Below are 19,289 nucleotides of genomic sequence, written 5' to 3' on the forward strand. Positions count from 1 at the left end.
CAACCACCGGCCGCGGTTGTGGGGATTAGGCCCCTGTCCCCATCAACATGGGGGCAAGGTGCTTTGGGGTGGGGGCGCAGAGCCCTCCTGCCCTAAAGCACCCCCCATGTGGAGGGCATGTGGCCTGGTATGGTTCAGGAGGGGGGGGCGCCCACTTGCCCCCCCCCTTTCCTGACCTGCCAGAGTGCATGCCCAGATAAGGGTCTGGTATGGATTTTGGGGGGGAACCCACATAGTTTTTTTTTTTTTAATTTTGGCGTGGGGTTCCACTCCAAATCCATACCAGACCCAAAGATACTTATTAACATGGGGGGTGTCATCTAGGGGCCCCTTGTTAAAGGGGGCTTCCAGATTCCGATAAGCCCCATGCCTGCCACAACCATCAGCCATGATTGTGGGGATGAGGCCCTTTCCCCCCAACAACATGCTGACAAGGTGCTTTGGAGGGGGGCAGAGCTCCCCTGCCCCAAAGCACCCCCCATGTTGGGGGGAAGGAGCCTAGTATGGTGCAGGAGGGAGGGGGGCCAATCGCTCGCCTCCCCCCCTTTCCTGACCTGCCAGGCTGTGTGCCCTCAACAGTCATTTAAAAAAAAATATTTTGGCGTGGGATTTCCCTCCAAATCTATACCATACTAGAAGTGCCTGTTATGCACTGGGGGGGGCCCACGCAGTTTTATTCCTTATTTGCCTGATTGCATACAAATTGAAACTGTTAAGGTTTGACCTCTTATTATATGGTTTTGGTAAATCTAAAGGAAAAAATCTAAAGAGGATTGTATAGTGTGTATCCAGCTTTAGGCCCCTTTCACATCAGCGGTCCGCCTGTCAGTTTTTCAGACCTTTAAATCACAGAGCAGCTGTAGCGATTCATCACTTCGGTCACTCTGCATTGCCACTGCGCTAGGGGGCAGTGTGATGCACGATTCATTGCATTGCACTGCTCCCTTTTTTTTTGTACATGCTGGTGTGCTGTGATAAAATGCAGCATGTCTGCATTTTATCGGAGTACATTGCAGTGCAGCGCTGGGCTTTGCTGCATTGTGAATGGGACACATAGGAAACAACTGTTTCCTGTGTGTCCCTGCAGTGACAGATAATTTTACTATGTTGCTATAGCTACTGACTTTTAGGCTGGGTTCACATACACTATATTACCAAAAGTATTGTAACCAGTGCCGATCCTGACCTCCCTGGGGCCCTAAGCAAAATTCTGCTAAGGGGCCCTCTACCTGACTTGTGATGCCGTGAGTTATGTAAAGCCGCCACTGCCAAACTTTAAAATTGTTTCTATGCATCATTTCTTAAATTTACTACTGAAGGGGATACAGTAAATAAGTTTTATCACAACAGAGGTCATCACACCTTACTTCAGGCTGGGGAGGACTGTGTGTTTCAGTGGAGAGCCAGGTCCTTGCACCTGTTCGGGGGGGGTGATGATTCTGTCCTGTCATGTCAAGCCTCTTCTCTTCTCTGCAGCCAACGCCCAGCCCCAGCCCACAAGCTCAGCAAGTCACATGGGACGGGACGTTCTTGACGCTGCTCGTACCCTCCCCTGACGTGCCACGTGATCTGCCTCTGAGACTCCTGGGAGGTGGGAGTTGTAGTTTGCTGCGCTGATAAGGTCCTTACCTTTAGCGCGGCCAGACCACAACTCCCACAATGCATCGCAGCCTGTGCAGCAGCAGCTAGCTAGCCAATCGGCGGCCGCCGCGTCCGACATCTAGCAAAAAAAAAAAAATTAACAGAAAGCCAGCGCCGCGGCCGACATCTAGCAAAGAAAAATAACAGACAGCCAGCGCTATGGCCAGCAGCCGATTTACAGATAATGTAGGCGGCCTGGGGGGAAATTTCCACCCTGCCCCCAGCCCAGCCCGCCCCTGCAGGGGGGGATGCTGGGTCTTGGGGGCCCCCCCACAGCGACAGGGCCCTAGGCAGTTTGTGTAGTGAGCGTATAGGGCGGATCAGCTCTGATTATAACGCCTGCCTTTACACGCACATGAACCCTAATGGCATCCCAGTCTTAGTCTGTAGGGTTCAATATTGAGTTGGCCCACCCTTTGCAGCTATAAAAGTTTCAACTCTTCTGGGAAGGCTATCCACAAGGTTTAGGAGTGTGTCTATGGGAATGTTTGACCATTCTTCCAGAAGCACATTTGTGAGGTCAGGCACTGAAGTTGGAGAGAAGGCCTGGCTCGCAGTCTCCGCTCTAATTCATCCCAAAGGTGTCCTATTGGGTTAAGGTCAGGACTCTGTGCAGGCCAGCCAAATTCCTCCACCCCAAACTCCCTCATCCATGTCTTATTATGGTGCGGGGTTGTTTTTCAGGGGTTGGGCTTGGCCCCCTTGTTCCAGTGAAAGGAACTCTTAAGGCATCAGCATACCAAGACATTTTGGACAATTTCATGCTCCCAACTTTGTGGGAACAGTTTGCGGATGGCCTCTTCCTGTTCCAACATGACTGTGCACCAGTGCACAAAGCAAGGTCCATAAAGACATGGATGAGCAAGTTTGGGGTGGAGGAACTTGACTTGCCTACAACCCAATAGAACACCTTTGGGATAATTTAGACTGGAGACTGCAAGCCGGGCATTCTCGTCCAACATCAGTGCCTGACCTCACATATTCGCTTCTGGAAGAATGGTCAAACATTCCCATAGACACACTCCTAAACCTTGTGGACAGCCTTCCCAGAAGAGTTGAAGCTGTTATAGCTGCAAAGGTGGGCCAACTCAGTATTGAACCCTATGGACGAAGAATGGGATGTTGGGAAGTTACTGTGTGTGTAAAGGCAGGCGTCCCAATACTTTTGGTAATATAGTATATAAGTATATATATATATGGATGAACTCAGGTGTGTTCGCACAGGCCACGTGCAGAGCCCGCCAGGAAGTCAGCACTGTGCTGCGCTAATCACAGGCAGTGAGACATTGTCCCAATGCGTGGCTGCAGAGATCGGGAAATGTCTCACTACCTGTGATTAGTGCAGCGCAGTGCCTGGCGTTCTCTGCACGCGGGCTGTGCGAACACGCTGGAGCTCATCCTTATATATATATATATGTATATATCACTGTATGTGATTTGAATAGGAATCGCACCGAAGTTCACATGAACGCTGCGGTTTCAGCACTGCATATATATGAACCGAGCCATAATAAGAGGACACTTTCCTGTAAAGGGGGCCAGTGCTGTCCTTACCCGGGCCGGTCTTCAGGTCCCTGGTGCCGCCATATCTAGTGTGGGAAGCTGGCTGTGCCTCCTTGCAGTTTTACAGCTGGCTTCCCACTGCGCATGCACTTTGTGAATGGTCCTGCAGCCTTCTGGGACCTGTGATGTGTCCCAGAACACTAGGGGCAATAAGGGGGGGGGGGGGCTGGGCAAACTTCTGTTTGGATTGCGGAAGCAAACAGAATGTGCCCCCCCAAAGAAAAAAGTAACCAGAAGTTAAAGAGGTGTGTGTGAGCGAGGAGGTGGAAAAGCAGAGCTTTTCCTTTCAGGTGAAGTTCCACTTTAAGCATATAACACCTCCATGGGAATGAGATAAAGACCTTCTGTGCAAATGTTTGGTGTGCTGTGTGAGGAGTTGCTCATGGCAACCGTTATATAAGAGGCTTCTTTCTGTGAGGTGCCCTACAAAGCGAGGACTGCTACGTCACAACACGGTCCCTGGCCGCCACTACTTCAAGTATGTAGCAGAGCAGAGAGCACACAGAGCTTGGAGGCCATGACTGAGCCCCGACAATGGGCGGGAAAGGGGCGTGTCCGGGGAGGTGAAGGGGTGTGTCCGGGGAGGGGGAAGTGAGAGAGACGTGGGACTGAGGGAAAGAGACTTGTCGTCTTGAATGAGAACAAGCTGGAGAGGCGGTGGGCAGAAGACATTCCAGGAGCCGCAGAAGAGCGGAGAACATAGCTGAGGACATGCCGGGCAACGGGATGGAGCCTCGGGCTCTGAAATACGAGCAGACTCTGGTGAGTGAGCGGGAGAATGTCATGACACCACATGTATAGAACTCCTATGTACTCTGTGTCCGGGAGACGTGCCTCCTCACCAGGGGGGTTATGTAAACCTCCCTCAGAAACCCTGTACCTGTCCTGACCCTGAGACACTTCACAAGTCACCTCAGCATTGTCCACCACTGAGTCTGACCATGACTGTGATAGGAAGGAGCTGGGCTGTGTGGAAGGGTGACAGGACTTCAGTGGCAGTGTGGAAGGAGATGGATAGCATTACTGTATATCATTAGAACACCAATGGGGACCATTACAATGAACACTTCAATGCTTGCTTGACTTTACTTTTAAGCGGCTAATGATGTATTTATGTAATTATTCTTTTTTTTTTTTCTCCCTTTTTTTTAATTTTTTAATTTTTTTATCTCTATATTTATTATATTTATTTATCTGATGTGCAATTTTTAGTATTTATTAGTATCCATTACTTTTTATGATCTGATCAGTATGTGTGATTCGATCACAATGATTGAATCCGTATGCAATTGAATAGCCCCCCTGTTTACTGGCCTGCCAGGCTGCATGCTCGGGTAAGGGTCTGGTATAGATGGGGTTTTTTTTTTTTTTTTTTTTCTCGTGCTTTTATTTATTGCCGGCAATGGTGTATGTGTGTTGTTTGTGTGGGTTTTTTTTTTTCCTTTTTCAGCTGTCAGTGGAGAGCCCCGCTGACAGCTAAGGAGTCATCTATTGTTAAGGATGCAGCGGCTGGCTTCCTGGCCCACTCCTTAACAACCAGTTAATGTTAAAGACGCCCAATCCAAAAAACTCATCTAAATCGCAGCTGAAGAGCTGCTTATGACATTTGCAGTAAAAACGGAGGGGAAATTTTGCACCAGACATGTGTGACCCTAGCCTTAGACTCTATTTTGTTCAGATTCTGTCAAATTGAATCGATCGACGGGGGAAGAATGTTATCGATTTTTGTTTTTGCATTGATCCCAAGGCTTGAGAGATCTCATAATCTGATCATTCAACTGTGTTTACGAAATAACGTAGTGGAAACAGCAGGGCGATCAATAACTTATGATCGTAAGTTACACTCCTATCGATTGAAATCAATTTTCTTGTGTGCGTGGCATAGCAATCTAAAGGGTTATTGACTGTAGATTGATTATGCCTATTGGAAGAGAGAATGTGGAAAAGAGATTGATCATTTGACACTTTTATGGGAATATAAATCCATGTCAATGTGAGTATGGTCACCATACTACTAGTACTATAGATTTTGCACCTCTACACGTGTTAAGGTGGCTGCAATAAATTACTAAAATAAATATTGCCTGGGTGGTTATGGATTCCCTCTATATTTATTCCATATACGTATTAACTTGTCTATTAAAACTCTGATAATTTTACTGTTGATAATACAATGATATACGGTTAGCTATGAAAATAAACACACTGTTTAGTAAAACGTCTTATTTTCCAAGAAAATAGGAAATGCTAACATAAAAACACTAAAGGAAAATATCACAGAGCATATAAAATACAAAAACATCAAAGATACGTTATGTTAGGTTGTCCCCTAGATATTGTCTCGTCAGCTGGGCTCAAAAATGGTAACCGAGAGCCACGTGGCACGAGAGCCATCAGGCAAGCGAGCCAAACGTGGACAGGGGAACCAATTTTCTCTTCTGTGTGCACTTTTAAACTTCAATCATACACCGTCCAGATCCAACCCCATTGCCAGCCCATCTAGGTTTTTGACAAATCAAAGTATTTCTGTCCGTCCTGCTTTATTGGCCTCTAGGGGCAGCATTCATCCATGTATCATCGCTATGTTATCCGGGTCAGCTTCATTGATTTTTGGTCCTTTGATCTTCTGTAGCCCACCTTCATCAATCATCCTGGCAGCCATGACCCTCTGAAACTTTCTTGCAGAGTACTAATCAAGGATTTCAATCTTATCACACCAGTTGGTCAGGAGCCAAGCTTTTGCTCAGCATCCTTGCTGGGGGCATGAATCAACACCCTGCTGGGTCAACTTTCAACTTGGGCCACCTGGCTGTATCAACCAGGAAGTGAAACTTCAGAAATATGATATTAAACCATGTTGCCTTCCAATAATGTCCGCTTTACACCTAACGGTACATATCACCCTTTTTCTGACACCGCTCCTATGAAACAGACCATAACTGTCTTAACGTGTTGTGCTTCCCAACATCTTCTGCTTTGCCACTGAGTGACATACCGCCATCATTCTTTAGCGACAGCTTCCATGTCACCATTCTGTGTCTTCTCCTTTCTGGTATCTTCATGACAGGGTGCAATACAGGCAAGGGGTGTCCATTCACTCACTCATTCACTCACTATTCAACCATTCACCAGCATGCACTCGGAGCAACATATTAACCAGCATTCAGATACAGAGTCTCGAGGAGGGCCTTATTCACCCATATTGCTAACCTAAAATACACATATGTCACACAATATCATAACCTAAATCAATTCATTACCATAATAAATATATTATATATATATATATAGAGCGAGAGATTGCCAACCTCTTACGGCCCTTCACTGTAGATACGGGTCGGGATTAGGCAGGTTTGGGTACAATGGCCTTTCACAATGGCAATTTTGACACGTCAGCGGTATCTCAGGGCTCTGAATTGGCAGCAAAGCTTCTAACTTGTATGAGTAGACCTTACCGTCAATTCATCCCTCAAAACAAAAAAAAAAAACATTTTACATTTCTTGTTCTGAAGGATTAGATGTTATTAGGTGTTATTCCTTCCCCAACCTCCAACCCATTGCAATTGTATTCATGATAAGTTTGCATTCATAAATGACAGGAGAGACTCCGGCAAAATGATTCACAGGTCTTGTTGATAGGCACAGTCTTTCAGATTCAGCATTAGCACAAAAATGTCCATAAGAAAAAGAAACCTTATATTGCAAGTATAAATCTGAATCTTTCTGTTTTGTCCCTTCTCCCCTGAATGCTTGTCAGAACAAATTTGCAGTGTGGTATGGCACAGACAAATTGCCAAACGGATGAACATCTTTCATCTCTGTTCCAGAGACCTCTCCAATCTCACTCCACCAGGACTCTGGAAGTGAAAAACAAGAGCAGAATCAAATTCTTATCCATAATCTCTACTCGCTTGCTATGTTTACTTATAGTTCCTCCTTGGAACCCAGGAACTTGGTATTCCTGGCTTCTGCAACTCTGAACAAATTATCAAAACAACCATGATTTCTTTAGGATGAACCCACTCTAAAATGGATCCCCATGGTTAGAGCAAAAAATTTAAAAAAATGAATGTGAATGTTGCTTCTCAAAAATTTTCATTTTAAACGCTAAAAAAAACCCAACAATGCATTTATCTGTACCTTTTTAAAGTGGAGTTCCACCCCTTTTACAACTCTTCAGCATCCCTCACTAAACTGTGCACTGTAAACGAATTGGATATTTAAAAATTTTTTTTTCTCAGCACTTACTGTATATCTGCTGTATTCATTTTTCACTTCCTCCTCCCTGGCCGAGGCCCATCGCATCATTTCCTGTTTGCAATGCCTTCTGGGAAGGGGCGACAACTTCCTCTGACACTGCCGTTGCTATGGAAACCTGACCTGAAACCTATTACACTGCTTGTGCTGCACTGAGCATGTGCGAGATCTGCAAGGATGAGATCCAGGAAGAAATACAGTCTGGCTTCAGATGCCCACACTTAAGATGGCCACGGCCTGCTGTAAGTTTATAAAATAACAAACTACTGCTATAAACGAAGAAAACAGACCTTACTTTACAGACTAACTTTACTAGAATACATTAAGCTTGTGTATTATAGGGGTATTTTTATTTAAAAAGTATCATTTCGGCCGGAACACCACTTTAAGGCCCCTTTCACACTGGGGCGGTGGGGGCGTTGGCGGTAAAACAGCGCTATTTTTAGCGCTGCTTTACCGTCGTTTTTGCGGCGGTATTCGGCCACTAGCGGTGCGGTTTTAACCCCCGCTGGTGGCCGAAAAAGGGTTAAAACCGCTCGCATAGCGCCACTATAGGCGCGGTATAGCCGCGCTGCCCCATTGATTTCAATGGGCAGGAGCGGTGAAGGAACGGTGAATACACCGCTCCTTCCCCGCTCCAAAGATGCGGTTTGCAGGAGTTTTTTTTTTTTTTTTTTTTTTTTTTTCTCCTGCCAGCGCACTGCTTCAGTGTAAAAGCCCTCAGGCTTTCACACTGAAGAAACAGTAGAGGCAGTTTTAGGTTGGTTTGCAGGCGCTATTTTTAGCGATATAACGCCTGCAAACCGCCCCAGTGTGAAAGGGGCCTAAGTCCTATGCTCTAACTCCCCGTTCAGGTGGACAAAACCTAAACATTTTGGAACTTTTTCCACCAGAATGAAAATGCAAAAAAAAAAAAAACTACTATAACTCCAGCGGCTAAAATGGCTTTCTACCAATTTTTGTCTTAAACACAATGTATTCAGCTGCTAATTGAGGGCATAGCAAATGACCCCCCTTTCGACCCCTTTCACACTGGGGCGGTTTGCAGGCGGTATTGCGCTAAAAATACCGCCTGCAAACCGCCCCTAAACAGCCTCCGCTGTTTGTTCAGTGTGAAAGCCCGAGGGCTTTCACACTGAAGCGGTGCGCAGGCAGGACGGTAAAAGTCCTGCAAACCGCTTTTTTGGAGCGGTGAAGGAGCGGTGTATTCACCGCTCCTGCCCATTGAAATTCAATGGGACAGCGCGGCTATACCGCGACTATACCGCGGCAATACCGCGGCTATAGCCGCACTGTACGAGGGATTTTAACCCTTTTTCGGCCGCCAGCGGGGTTAAAACCGCACCGCTAGCGACCGAATACCGCTGCAAGAATGACGGTACAGCAGCGCTAAAAATAGCACTGTTGTACCGCCGACGCCCCCACCGCCCCAGTGTGAAAGGGGCCTTCAGGTGGACTAAACCTAACAATTTGGAATGTTTCAACATGAATAAACAAATAACCAAAAAAAATAAACATGTAAACATTTTTTTAAAAATGAAAATAAGAGAAAAAAATAAAAATAAAATAATAATCATAATAGAAAAAAAGTAATACAAATCCAGAGGCTTATCCTTGAAAATATTAAAAATATATCAAGGTCCTCTATAATATTCCAAACATGAAGGCCAAATATCTGAAACTCGCTTCTAAACCTTATTCATAGCAAGGAAACATTGACCAAAACATTCTTACCATCCATGCAGCTCACTAAGGGCTGTTAACATTGTTTCCCCTAGTGCAGGGGTCTCAAACTGATGGCCCTCCAGCTGTTGTGAAACTACAAGTCCCATGAGGCATTGCAAGGTTGACAGTTACAAGCATGACTCCCTCAGGCGGAGGCATGATGGGACTTGTAGCTTCACAACAGCTGGAAGACCACCAGTTTGAGACCCCTGCCCTAGTGCTATATTTGAATGAACATGTGGCTACCTCCATTTTGAGTTTATGCAGCTGTTCTACATAGTGATGCCTTTCCTGTCTTTAATTGACTATTTTCGGTTTGTAGTCTCCGCATTGGGTTTGGTTACTATGGCCTCTATGCCTTGGGTTGCTATCCCATCTAGCAGAATAAAAGTCATAATGCCTTGGTGTAGTTTTAGGGTAGTGCGATTTCCTCTGCATACTATTATTGGCCACTGAACAATACTTTGTGATGTGACTCCCTTTTTTACAAACAAAGCACTTGCGAGCCGGTCTCCCTGCATAGGCCCTTCTCTGAGCATATAGCGATGGAGACTCGCATTGCTGTATAACATTACTATGATTGGTATGAACAGACTTTACACTTTAATTTTTTGTCTGAGGAATAGTCACAAGCAATGGACTCATCAGAAGTATCCACTGTCACCATGTTCTTATTCTTAAATAGATGAGGCTCGCTTTCCATTTCAACTCCTGAATCAATTTCAAGCGTAGTTACCGCACTTTTATTTAAATCCTCCTCATTCATATCTCCAACATTGATTCCTATCATAGCAACATCACTTGCAGCAACACTAGCATTTGGCTTTTCTACATGTTGTTCCAGAGCCTCTGTTTGCTGAGCACTGAGCATGTGCGTAGGATAACTCCATTATGGCAGACTGGACTTCATATAATTCTCCCATAAGCAGTATTATAATACGCTCATTCTCATCCTCTTTGATTCAAAGAGGCAATACAACTTTCTGTTTGTTTATACGTTTCCTCGAATTCATTTATTTTCTGTTCCAATACACATTTCTCAGTCACCAATTGTTCAATGTGATCGCGAACATTTGCATCTGCCTTTGCAACCATTGTTAATAAATTCTTAGTTACACTTCGTACCTGCTCCAATAATTTCTTTCTCTCAGTACACCATTGCCTTTCTTTTGCTGTAGCAATGTCTTTCATTTTTAATAACATGCATACAACATTGGCCATCCTTGCTTTCTTTCCTTTCTTCGGAGGCGGTTTATCTTTTATATCATCATTATGAATATTACACTGTCTCCTAAAGTGGTGGGTTAAAGCGTTTTCTGCCACAGTGTTGAAATTAACACAGGCATGTCTCTTAAGAAAATCTTCAATGACCTCCATTGACATGCTAAGTTCACACTGAATCTTGTTCAACCAGTCTGTACAACAATTGCTTACAATGCACACAGGCAAACACAGTGTCAGGGCTGGGCTTTGTCCTTCCTTCTTCTGAGCTGGCCGCTCAGCTGTCAGCTAATTGCCAGCTCATATCTCTCCACAGCTACTCAGCTGTTGATGACATCCTGCTCGTCAGTCCTGCCTACTTAAGCCGTCTAGTCCAGAGGAGCTCTGCCTTCGCCTTGGTCACATCACAGAAACTATCTCCTGTGATCCTGTTCAAGACTTGCTTTGCTGACATCCCTTCTGGCTCCAGATCCTGCTTGCTGTTCCACTACATTGATCCCTGGCTTCTGGCTTGGTTGACTATCTGTTACTGAACTTTGGCTATGTTTTGACTACGTTTGTTCTTTTTACTTTTATTAAACAAGCGTGATTTAACTGTACTTCTGTCTCGGTCTGATTTCATAGTTTCTGACAGTAGGCGAAGGCCATGAATTTAGAAGATGCAGTCAATCCACTTGTTGGTAATATGTTTTCCAGATTGGATGAACTGGATCACCACGCATGGATCAGTTTGCTATGATGTTACAAAAGCTCCTGAGTCGCACGGCTTACCTGGAATCTCCCACTGTGGCTGGCCCGGTACAACCTATGTTGCAGGCTAACCCTACTGTTGCTCTGTGCAGGCACCCGCCTTGAGTATTACCACTATAAGAGGCATGTCTGTTTCCACTTCACCAGTGATTTGGGGGGATCCAGTCCAATGCAGAGGGTTTCTCAACCAGGTTGAGATATACTTTGAGATGCTGCCCCAGGCGTTTCCTACGGACAGAAGCAAAGTAGGTTTCGTGATATCTTTGCTTTCTGAGAGAGCCTTGGCCTGGGCAAACCCTCTATGGGAGATGCAAAAACCTGTTGTCTTGTGCTACCCTTAGTTCGTTGCTTTGTTTAAAAGGGTATTTGACGTTCCCACATGCTCTGCTTCTTGTGCCTCATGTCTATCGAACAGAGTACGAGAAATGTTGCAGACTACACCATTGAATTCCGTACTCTGGCAGCAGAGTTCCTCGTGGCTGCTTTTTCTCATGGTTTCTCGGATACCATCAAGGATGAGAGAGCAGCCCGAGATATACCCACTGAGCTGGAGAAATTGATCACGTTTGCATCCTCATTGACTCCAGACTCATAGAAAGACTTCCTTTTAAGGAGCACTTGCGGAAGCCTCCTGTACGTTTGTCTCCAAGCTTTGCAGTCCTACCCCTGCCTCCCTCACTTCCCATGCCTCTTGGTGCTGAGTCGGTCAGTGAAGGTGAACCCTTGCACTTGGGTTTCACGCGTCTCTCTGTGGATGAGGGAGAGCCTTTTAGGAGGAGAGAGAGATTCTGCCTTTATTGTGGCCAGGCAGGTCACTTTTTGAAGTCTTGTCCTACCTGTCCAGGGAACGCCCGAACCTTGAGGTCCTGTCACAGACAGACCTTAGGTGACGTTGTTTCATCCCCAGTTATCCAGAAGGATAAGCCCCTGGTTTCGGTCACCCTTTCTTGGGCTGAGACTCGACTCTGGGGCTGCAGGCCTGTTCATTGCTGCTGCCTTTGTATTGAAGCACTCGATTCTGCTGCAGCTGCGTGACACTCCACTTGCCATTGAGGCTCTTGATGAGAGACCTCTACAGCCGGCCCATGTGACTCATGAGACGGTTCCATTGTCCATGACCGTAGGGGCTCTTCACCATGAGATAATCCAATTCAAAGTTATTTCCTCACCTAAGTTTCCGCTGGTTATTGGTTATCCTTGATTAGAGGCACAACCCCACTTTTGACTGGCTCCATGCTGAGGTTCTCTCCTGGTCACCACAATGCAGTGAGATATGCTTCCAGAAGGTAGCCAGGGTAATGTGCACCTCTTCACTCTCCTCCCTGCTGGAGGAGTACCGCGATTTTAGCAATGTCTTGACAAAGGTCAAGCCGTTAGTTTGCCTCCACACTGGTGGTATGATTGTGCAATTGACTTTCAACCTGGTGCCATACCCCCTCGTGGCCGGGTTTACCGTTTGTCGGTCTTGGAGGATAAGGCCATGGAGGAGTATGTTGCAGATGCACTTTCTCGAGGTTTCATCCACAAATCCTCGTCTCCTGCTTGTACTGGTTTCTTCTTTGTGAAAAAGAAGAGTGGTGAACTGAGACCTTGTATTGATTATAGGGGTCTCAATCGTTTCACGATTAAGAATGCCTATCCAATTCCGTTGATTACGGAATTATTTGACTGCCTCAAGGGAGCAACGGTTTTCACAAAGCTTGATTTGAGAGGGGCATACAATCTCATGAGGATTAAAGAGGGAGTCCCGCGAAAAAAAAAAAAAATTAAAAGTCAGCAGCTACAAATACTGCAGCTGCTGACTTTTAACCTGTCCCAGGGTCCAGCGATGTCGGCACCCAAGACCGAATCGTCCCTCGGTCCTCAGGTGCTGCCGCCCCATTCTCTGTAAGGGAATCGGAAAGCGAATCGCTGCGGCTTCACTTCCCGGTTCTCTACTGTGCATGCGCGTGTCGCGCTGCGCTTTCTAACTGGTCCCCGCTGTCTCTGGGACCCGTGTGTGTCCCAGCAGACAGCTCAGTGGGGACGGGAAGAGGCATAGACTCCCGTGGGAGTTTATGCCGGAAGTGGGTGCAGATACCTGTCTTAGACAGGTATCTGCACCCCCCTCCCCCCTGAAAGGTGCCAAATGTTACACCGGAGGGGGGGAGGGTTCCGAAAAGCGAAGGTTTAATTTTTGTGTGAACCTCCGCTTTAAGGAGGGTGACGAGTGGAAAACTGTGTTTAATACCAGAATAGGCTATTATGAGCACCTTGTAATGCCTTTTGGCCTTTGCAACGTCCCAGCAGTTTTCCAGGAATTTATTAACAATGTCCTCCTGTGATTTGTTGCAGTTATGTGTGGTTTATCTAGATGATATCCTCCATATTTTCCAAATCCCTGGAGAGCCACCACACAGGTGTCTGTCATGTGCTTCAGAAACTAAGAGAGAACAATATCTGTTGTAAACTGGAGAAGTGCGAGTTCCATCGTGAACAGGTTAAATTCCTGGGTTATGTCATTTCCATTGCTGGTTTTTCGATGGACCCAGAGAAACTTTCGGCAGTTCTACAGTGGCCCCGACCCGTGGGTTTACGTCCTCTGCAGCATTTCCTGGGCTTTGCCAACTATTATCGGAAGTTTATTCGTAACTTCTCGTCTCTGGTCAAGCCCCTAACTCATATGACCAGAAAGGACGGTAACCCATAGAGTTGGTCTCCGGAGCCCATTAAGGCCTTTGAGAGTCTCAAGGCTGCCTTTTGTTTCTGCTCCTGTGTTGGCACATCCTGATCCTATGTTACCTTTTTATCCTTGAGGTTGATGCTTCTGAGACTGGAGTTGGCGCCCTTCTGTCTCAACCTCCTACCTCGGAGAGCGCTATGCATCCTTGTGGCTACTTTTCCAAGAAATTGTTACCTGCGGAGTGCAATTACGAGATTGGTGACAGAGTTGTTAGCGATCATTTTAGCCCTGAAAGAATGGAGACATCTCCTAGAAGGTACCACTGTGCCGGTTCTCATTCTTACTGACCATAAGAATCTCACATTCTTGTCTGAGGCTAAACGCCTCTCTCTCAGAAGGGCGCGATGGGCTCTTTTCTTGTCAAGTTTCAATTACAATGTCTGTCATTCTTACCCGGTACTAAGAATGTAAGGGCTGACGCCTTGTCAAAATTTTCCTCCACTTCCAAGTTGGAGTCGGTTCCAGTTCCTGTGATTCCTCCTTATCGTATTCTGGCTACGGTTCGCACCAGTTTCACTTCTCCTTTGGGTGACAAAATTCTTGCTGCTCAGGTCATTGCTCCTCCTGAGAAACCTTGTGACCACTGCTTTGTCCCAGAGAGACTACATACTGCCGTGCTCCAGACTTGCCATTCTCCCAAGGCTGCTGGCCACCCTGGGAGGAATCCAGCTCTTTTGGGCCATTTCCCAACAATTCTGGTGGCCTAGTCTACGTGCTGATGTAACTGCCTTCGTAGCTGCCTGTTCCGTTTGTGCTCAGATTAAGACTCCACGACACCTTCCAGTGGGCCTCCTACAACCCATACCCAGTGGAGAGGCCCTGGACCCATCTGTCTATGGAATTCATTGTGGAGTTACCCAACTGCCAGGGCAACACAGTTATCCTTATGGTGGTTGACCGGTTCTCAAAGATGTGTCATTGTATTCCACTTAAGAAGTTGCCGACTTCTACAGAACTGGCTTCCATTTTTGCTTTCTCCTCTGCATTTCACCTGCAGTCTAATGGGGCTGCAGAACGAGCCAATCAGTCCTTGGAGCAATTCCTACGTTGCTTGGAGCAGTTCCTACGTTGCTATATTTCTGACCATCATAACTGGTCAGACCTATTACCGCGGGCAGAGTTTGCTCACAACAGTGCCTTGAATTCTGCTTCCCGATTGTCCCTGTTTATGGTGAATTATGGTTCATTCCACTTGGGCACAAGTCCAGGAGGCTTTGCGACATGCTATTGATAGGTACAGACTCCATGCTGACGCCTGCCTGTGCCTTCCTACCAGGTTGGGGACAGGGTCTGGCTGTCATCTCACATCCTAGGTTTTTGATGAATCAACGTATTTCTGTCTGTCCTGCTGTAACGGCCTCTAGGGGCAGCATTTGTCCATCTATCATCGCTATGTGACCCAGGTTATCTTCAGTGATTGTTGGTCCTTTGATCTTCTGTAGCCCAACTTCATCAATCATCCTGACAGCCATGGCCCTCTTTGAAGCTTGCTTGCAGAGTGCTAATCAAGGATTTCAGTCATATCACACCAGTTGGTCAGGAGCCAAGCTTTTGTTCAGCATCCTTGCTAGGGGCATGAATCGACACCCTGCTGGGTCAACTTTCAACTTAGGCCACCTGGCTGTATCAACCAGGAAGTGAAACTCCAGAAGTACAATATTTTTTTTTTTTTTTTTGAAAAAGTTTTTTATTATGCACAACAAGTATACATATCACTCATATTACACATATTCCATATGTTCCATTAGCATAGAAATTCCAGAAATATAACAGTCATATTGCAGGTTTAACATATGTCCTTCTCATCATCAATTCTGTCCTATGATAGTATACACGTGCATTTTTTTACCAATGCACCCTCCCTCCCCTCCCCCCTTCTTCCCCCGGGATGTCTGAATTTCGATATTTTTGCCCATTCTCAAGAAACAAGAAACCCCTATCTAGCCCACCTAGGAAGGGAAGCAAAACAGTCTATTAGCATCTCTCCAGAATTTTAACTTTATCTCTAGTACAACATACTAGGGCGTCTCTACATCCAGAGTATTTTCAGAGTCTATCCACCTAAACCAAACTTTCCTAAACTTCTTGGTAGCCCCTCTAGCCTCGTAAGTCATTTTATACAGCATTAAATCCGCGTTTATTATTTTAATCCACATCCCTAGCGTCAATTGTTCCCCATGTATCCATCTCCTTGCTATGAGCTTTTTAACACCAAAATACAGGATCCTTAGAAACAATTTAGTGTGGGCATTCAACTCCTCTTGATCAAAAATCCCAAGTAAGCACCGCATAGGAGAGCAAATATTCGGTAAAGCAAACTTATCTGATATAAATTCAGTGACCTGAGACCATAACGGTCTCACTTTCATACATTCCCACACCATATGTGCAAATGTGCCCTCCTCCTTCCCACATTTATGACATATAGCAGAGTCCCTTCTATGCATTCGGTGTAATCTGGTCGGTGTGTAGTATTGTTGGTGTAGATATCTATATTGAATCATTCTGTCTGTGGAGGAGACAACAGACACCAAAAAAGTGTCCAGTACCTCCTGCCACAGCTCCTCCGACAACTCCGGGACGATCACCTCCCATCTCTCCCTGGCCTTGGAGGTCAGAGCTACCTGACCTGGACCCACTGCTCCGTAATATCTGGAAATCCTCTTTGACTCATCTGGGTCAATCAGTACTCTTTCCAGGTCTGTATTCTGTACACGAATCTCAGACCCTCCGAACTGAGTGTATGCTGCGTGCCTCAATTGTGCATATCGGAAGAGCCAAGACCTCGGCACTCCAAATTGCTCACGCAACTGGGTAAACGTGCACAAACGACCATCACTACAAATTTGGTGTAGGTATTTAATACCGTATTTTGCCCATATCCCTGGGCCATCAGAGAGTTTCATAAACTCTCCCAATGATCGATTGTACCACAAAGGACTGTTGGGAGATAGCCATAGGGGTTCATCACCCCGTCGCTGAGAGCACAGGTGAAAAACTTTCCCGGTAACGCCATCACCGAGCCTATCTTCCTACCTGGAACTCCCCTCCTATATAAGACATTCTGCAGGGTCTCCTGTGATGTGGCAATTGCAGCCTCCAACAAGGCAGTGGCATTAGGTGTCTGTGGAGACAACCGCCAGTGCAGGAAAGAGAGCTGTGAGGCCATAAAATAGGAGCGCAGATCCGGAAGGGCAAGTCCCCCAAATGTAACTGGTAGTTTCAAAACCTTTAAAGAGACCCTGGGAGCTTTAGACCCCCACAAGAAACTTACAATAATGGAGTCAATATTCCTAAAGATCCGCAATGTCACGAAGACCGGGGAGTTCGAGAGAATATATAGAAACTTTGGCAGGAAGATCATCTTGAATAGATTTATCCTTCCCATCAAGGTGATCGGTAAATTCTGCCATCTTTGAGCTTTTTCCCGAAACTTCCCCACAATTGGCGACAAATTGGTCTCCAGGAACTTGGAAATGGGGAGTTGAATCTCAATTCCCAGGTATCTGAAAGATGGAGATAATGGAATGGGGCATCCCAGTGGAACAGTCACCCCCTCATCTATAGGGAAAAGAGAAGATTTTTTCCAATTTATACGGAATCCAGAGTAATCTCCAAACTTCTGTATCAGTCGGAAAGCCTCCAGAAACGAGGGTCCTGGATCCTGCAGATATAGCAGCATGTCATCTGCATAGAGTGACACTCGCTCCTCAAAATCCCCGATCCTCAATCCAGTCAACTGTGAACTAGACCTCAGCTGTACCGCTAAGGGCTCAATGGCCAGGGCAAACAGCAGGGGTGAAAGTGGACACCCCTGCCTGGTGCCCCGAAAAATGGGAAAGGGATCCGATATAATACCATTGACCCGTATTCTAATCAATGGGTCCGTATACAACAGCCGGACCCATGAGATGAACACTGGGCCAAAACCATAAGACTTCATCACTTGAAACAAATACGGCCACTCAACCGAGTCAAAGGCCTTCCTTGTATCCAAAGAGGCCACCACCCTAGTCCCGGAGTTGTCGTGGACCGCCTGAAGATTCAAGAAAAGCCTCCTGATATTCATCTGAGTGCACCTACCCTGAATAAATCCCGTTTGGTCTGCGTCCACCAGCTTAGGAATGACTGACTGCAGCCTTCCTGCAATTATTTTGGCCAGTATCTTTGTATCAACATTCATCAGCGAGATCGGGCGGTAAGAATCACATTCCCGAGGATCTTTCCCCCCTTTGGGTATCAGGACTACCAAGGCTTCCCTCATAGAAGGGGGCAACCCACCGCCCATCCTAGCCTCATTAAACACTCTAAGCAAGCGGGGAGCTAATCCATAACGATAGGTGCAATACCACTCTGATGGGAAGCCATCCAACCCAGGGGATTTTCTAGGGGGGAAGGAGGCAATCGCCTCCTCCACCTCCTCTACTGTAATGCCGGCCTCCAAAGCAATGCTGTCGTCCTCCTCCAATTTAGGGAGATCAATGTCGGCTATATACGTTTCCACTGTTTCTGACCCCAGAGGAGCACAAGACTTGTATAATTCTTTATAAAAAAGGACAAAAGTGTTCAAAATATCCGCCGAGTCACAGACCTCCAACTTATTGTCGTCGAAAACCGATTTAATATGTACCGGAACGTATTCCGGCCTTGCCAAGTATGCCAGCAATCTGCCATTCTTGTCACCAAATTCAAACAAACGCCGACGTTGAGCGAGGCCAAGCTTCGTAGTATGATCTGTCAGTGCTGTCTTATACTCCCGTGTTGCCATCCGCAATGTCATCAGCCTCTCTTCAGTAGGATCTCTGACATACTCTGCCTCCGCCTGAGTGACCTCTGTTTCCCTATGCTGTAGTGTGGAGGCCAACTGCTTCTTAAATCCCTTTACTTCCGCCATGAACACCCCTCTCAATGTAGCCTTAAAGGCCTCCCACTGAAGCAAAAAGGACCCGGAACCGGCATTATCAGCCCAGTAATGTTTGATGGCCTCTGTGCACTTAATTGTTACATATTCTTCCTGAAGCCAGCTGGCTTCCATCCGCCAGTGTCGCAACCCAGGCTTCGGTCCCAGATTAAGTTCCAACAGCATAGGGGAATGATCAGAGAGAGCCCTAGGCAGATAGGACATCTTCTGGACTAATGGCATGCCCTCCCCCTCCGTTAGGATAGTGTCTATTCTGGAGAGTGTCTTGTGCGTTTCGGAGTAGCAGGAGTATTCCCTAGTCTCAGGATGATGAAACCGCCAGACATCTCTAAAGCCATGAGCAGACATCCATCCCGCCAGTGGGGCAGGAGCACCCCCCCGTCCCTCCCAACCTGTCCAACACTGAATCAGAGACTGAGTTAAAGTCCCCCAATATGAAGATCCTCCCTTCCGCTACCTCATATGTATCCTTCATCATATCATCCAGAT

The 19,289-nt window shown here is 46.4% G+C and overlaps 1 protein-coding gene across 3 annotated transcripts in view; it reads left to right on the top strand.

The window, feature by feature from the left end:
• The first annotated feature begins 3,783 nt into the window (after positions 1-3,783).
• Positions 3,784-19,289, top strand: part of CLCN2 (chloride voltage-gated channel 2) — a 571,730-nt gene continuing 556,224 nt past the window's right edge. For all 3 annotated transcript variants that reach the window (XM_073626607.1, XM_073626608.1, XM_073626609.1), the window contains exon 1: positions 3,784-3,966. In XM_073626607.1, the coding sequence (XP_073482708.1) occupies positions 3,916-3,966 (51 nt within the window). In that variant the 5' untranslated portion in view covers positions 3,784-3,915. The remainder of the gene's footprint in view (positions 3,967-19,289) is intronic.

This window comes from Aquarana catesbeiana, linkage group LG04 (genome assembly GCF_042186555.1).
Source record: "Aquarana catesbeiana isolate 2022-GZ linkage group LG04, ASM4218655v1, whole genome shotgun sequence".
Lineage (NCBI taxonomy): Eukaryota > Metazoa > Chordata > Amphibia > Anura > Ranidae > Aquarana > Aquarana catesbeiana.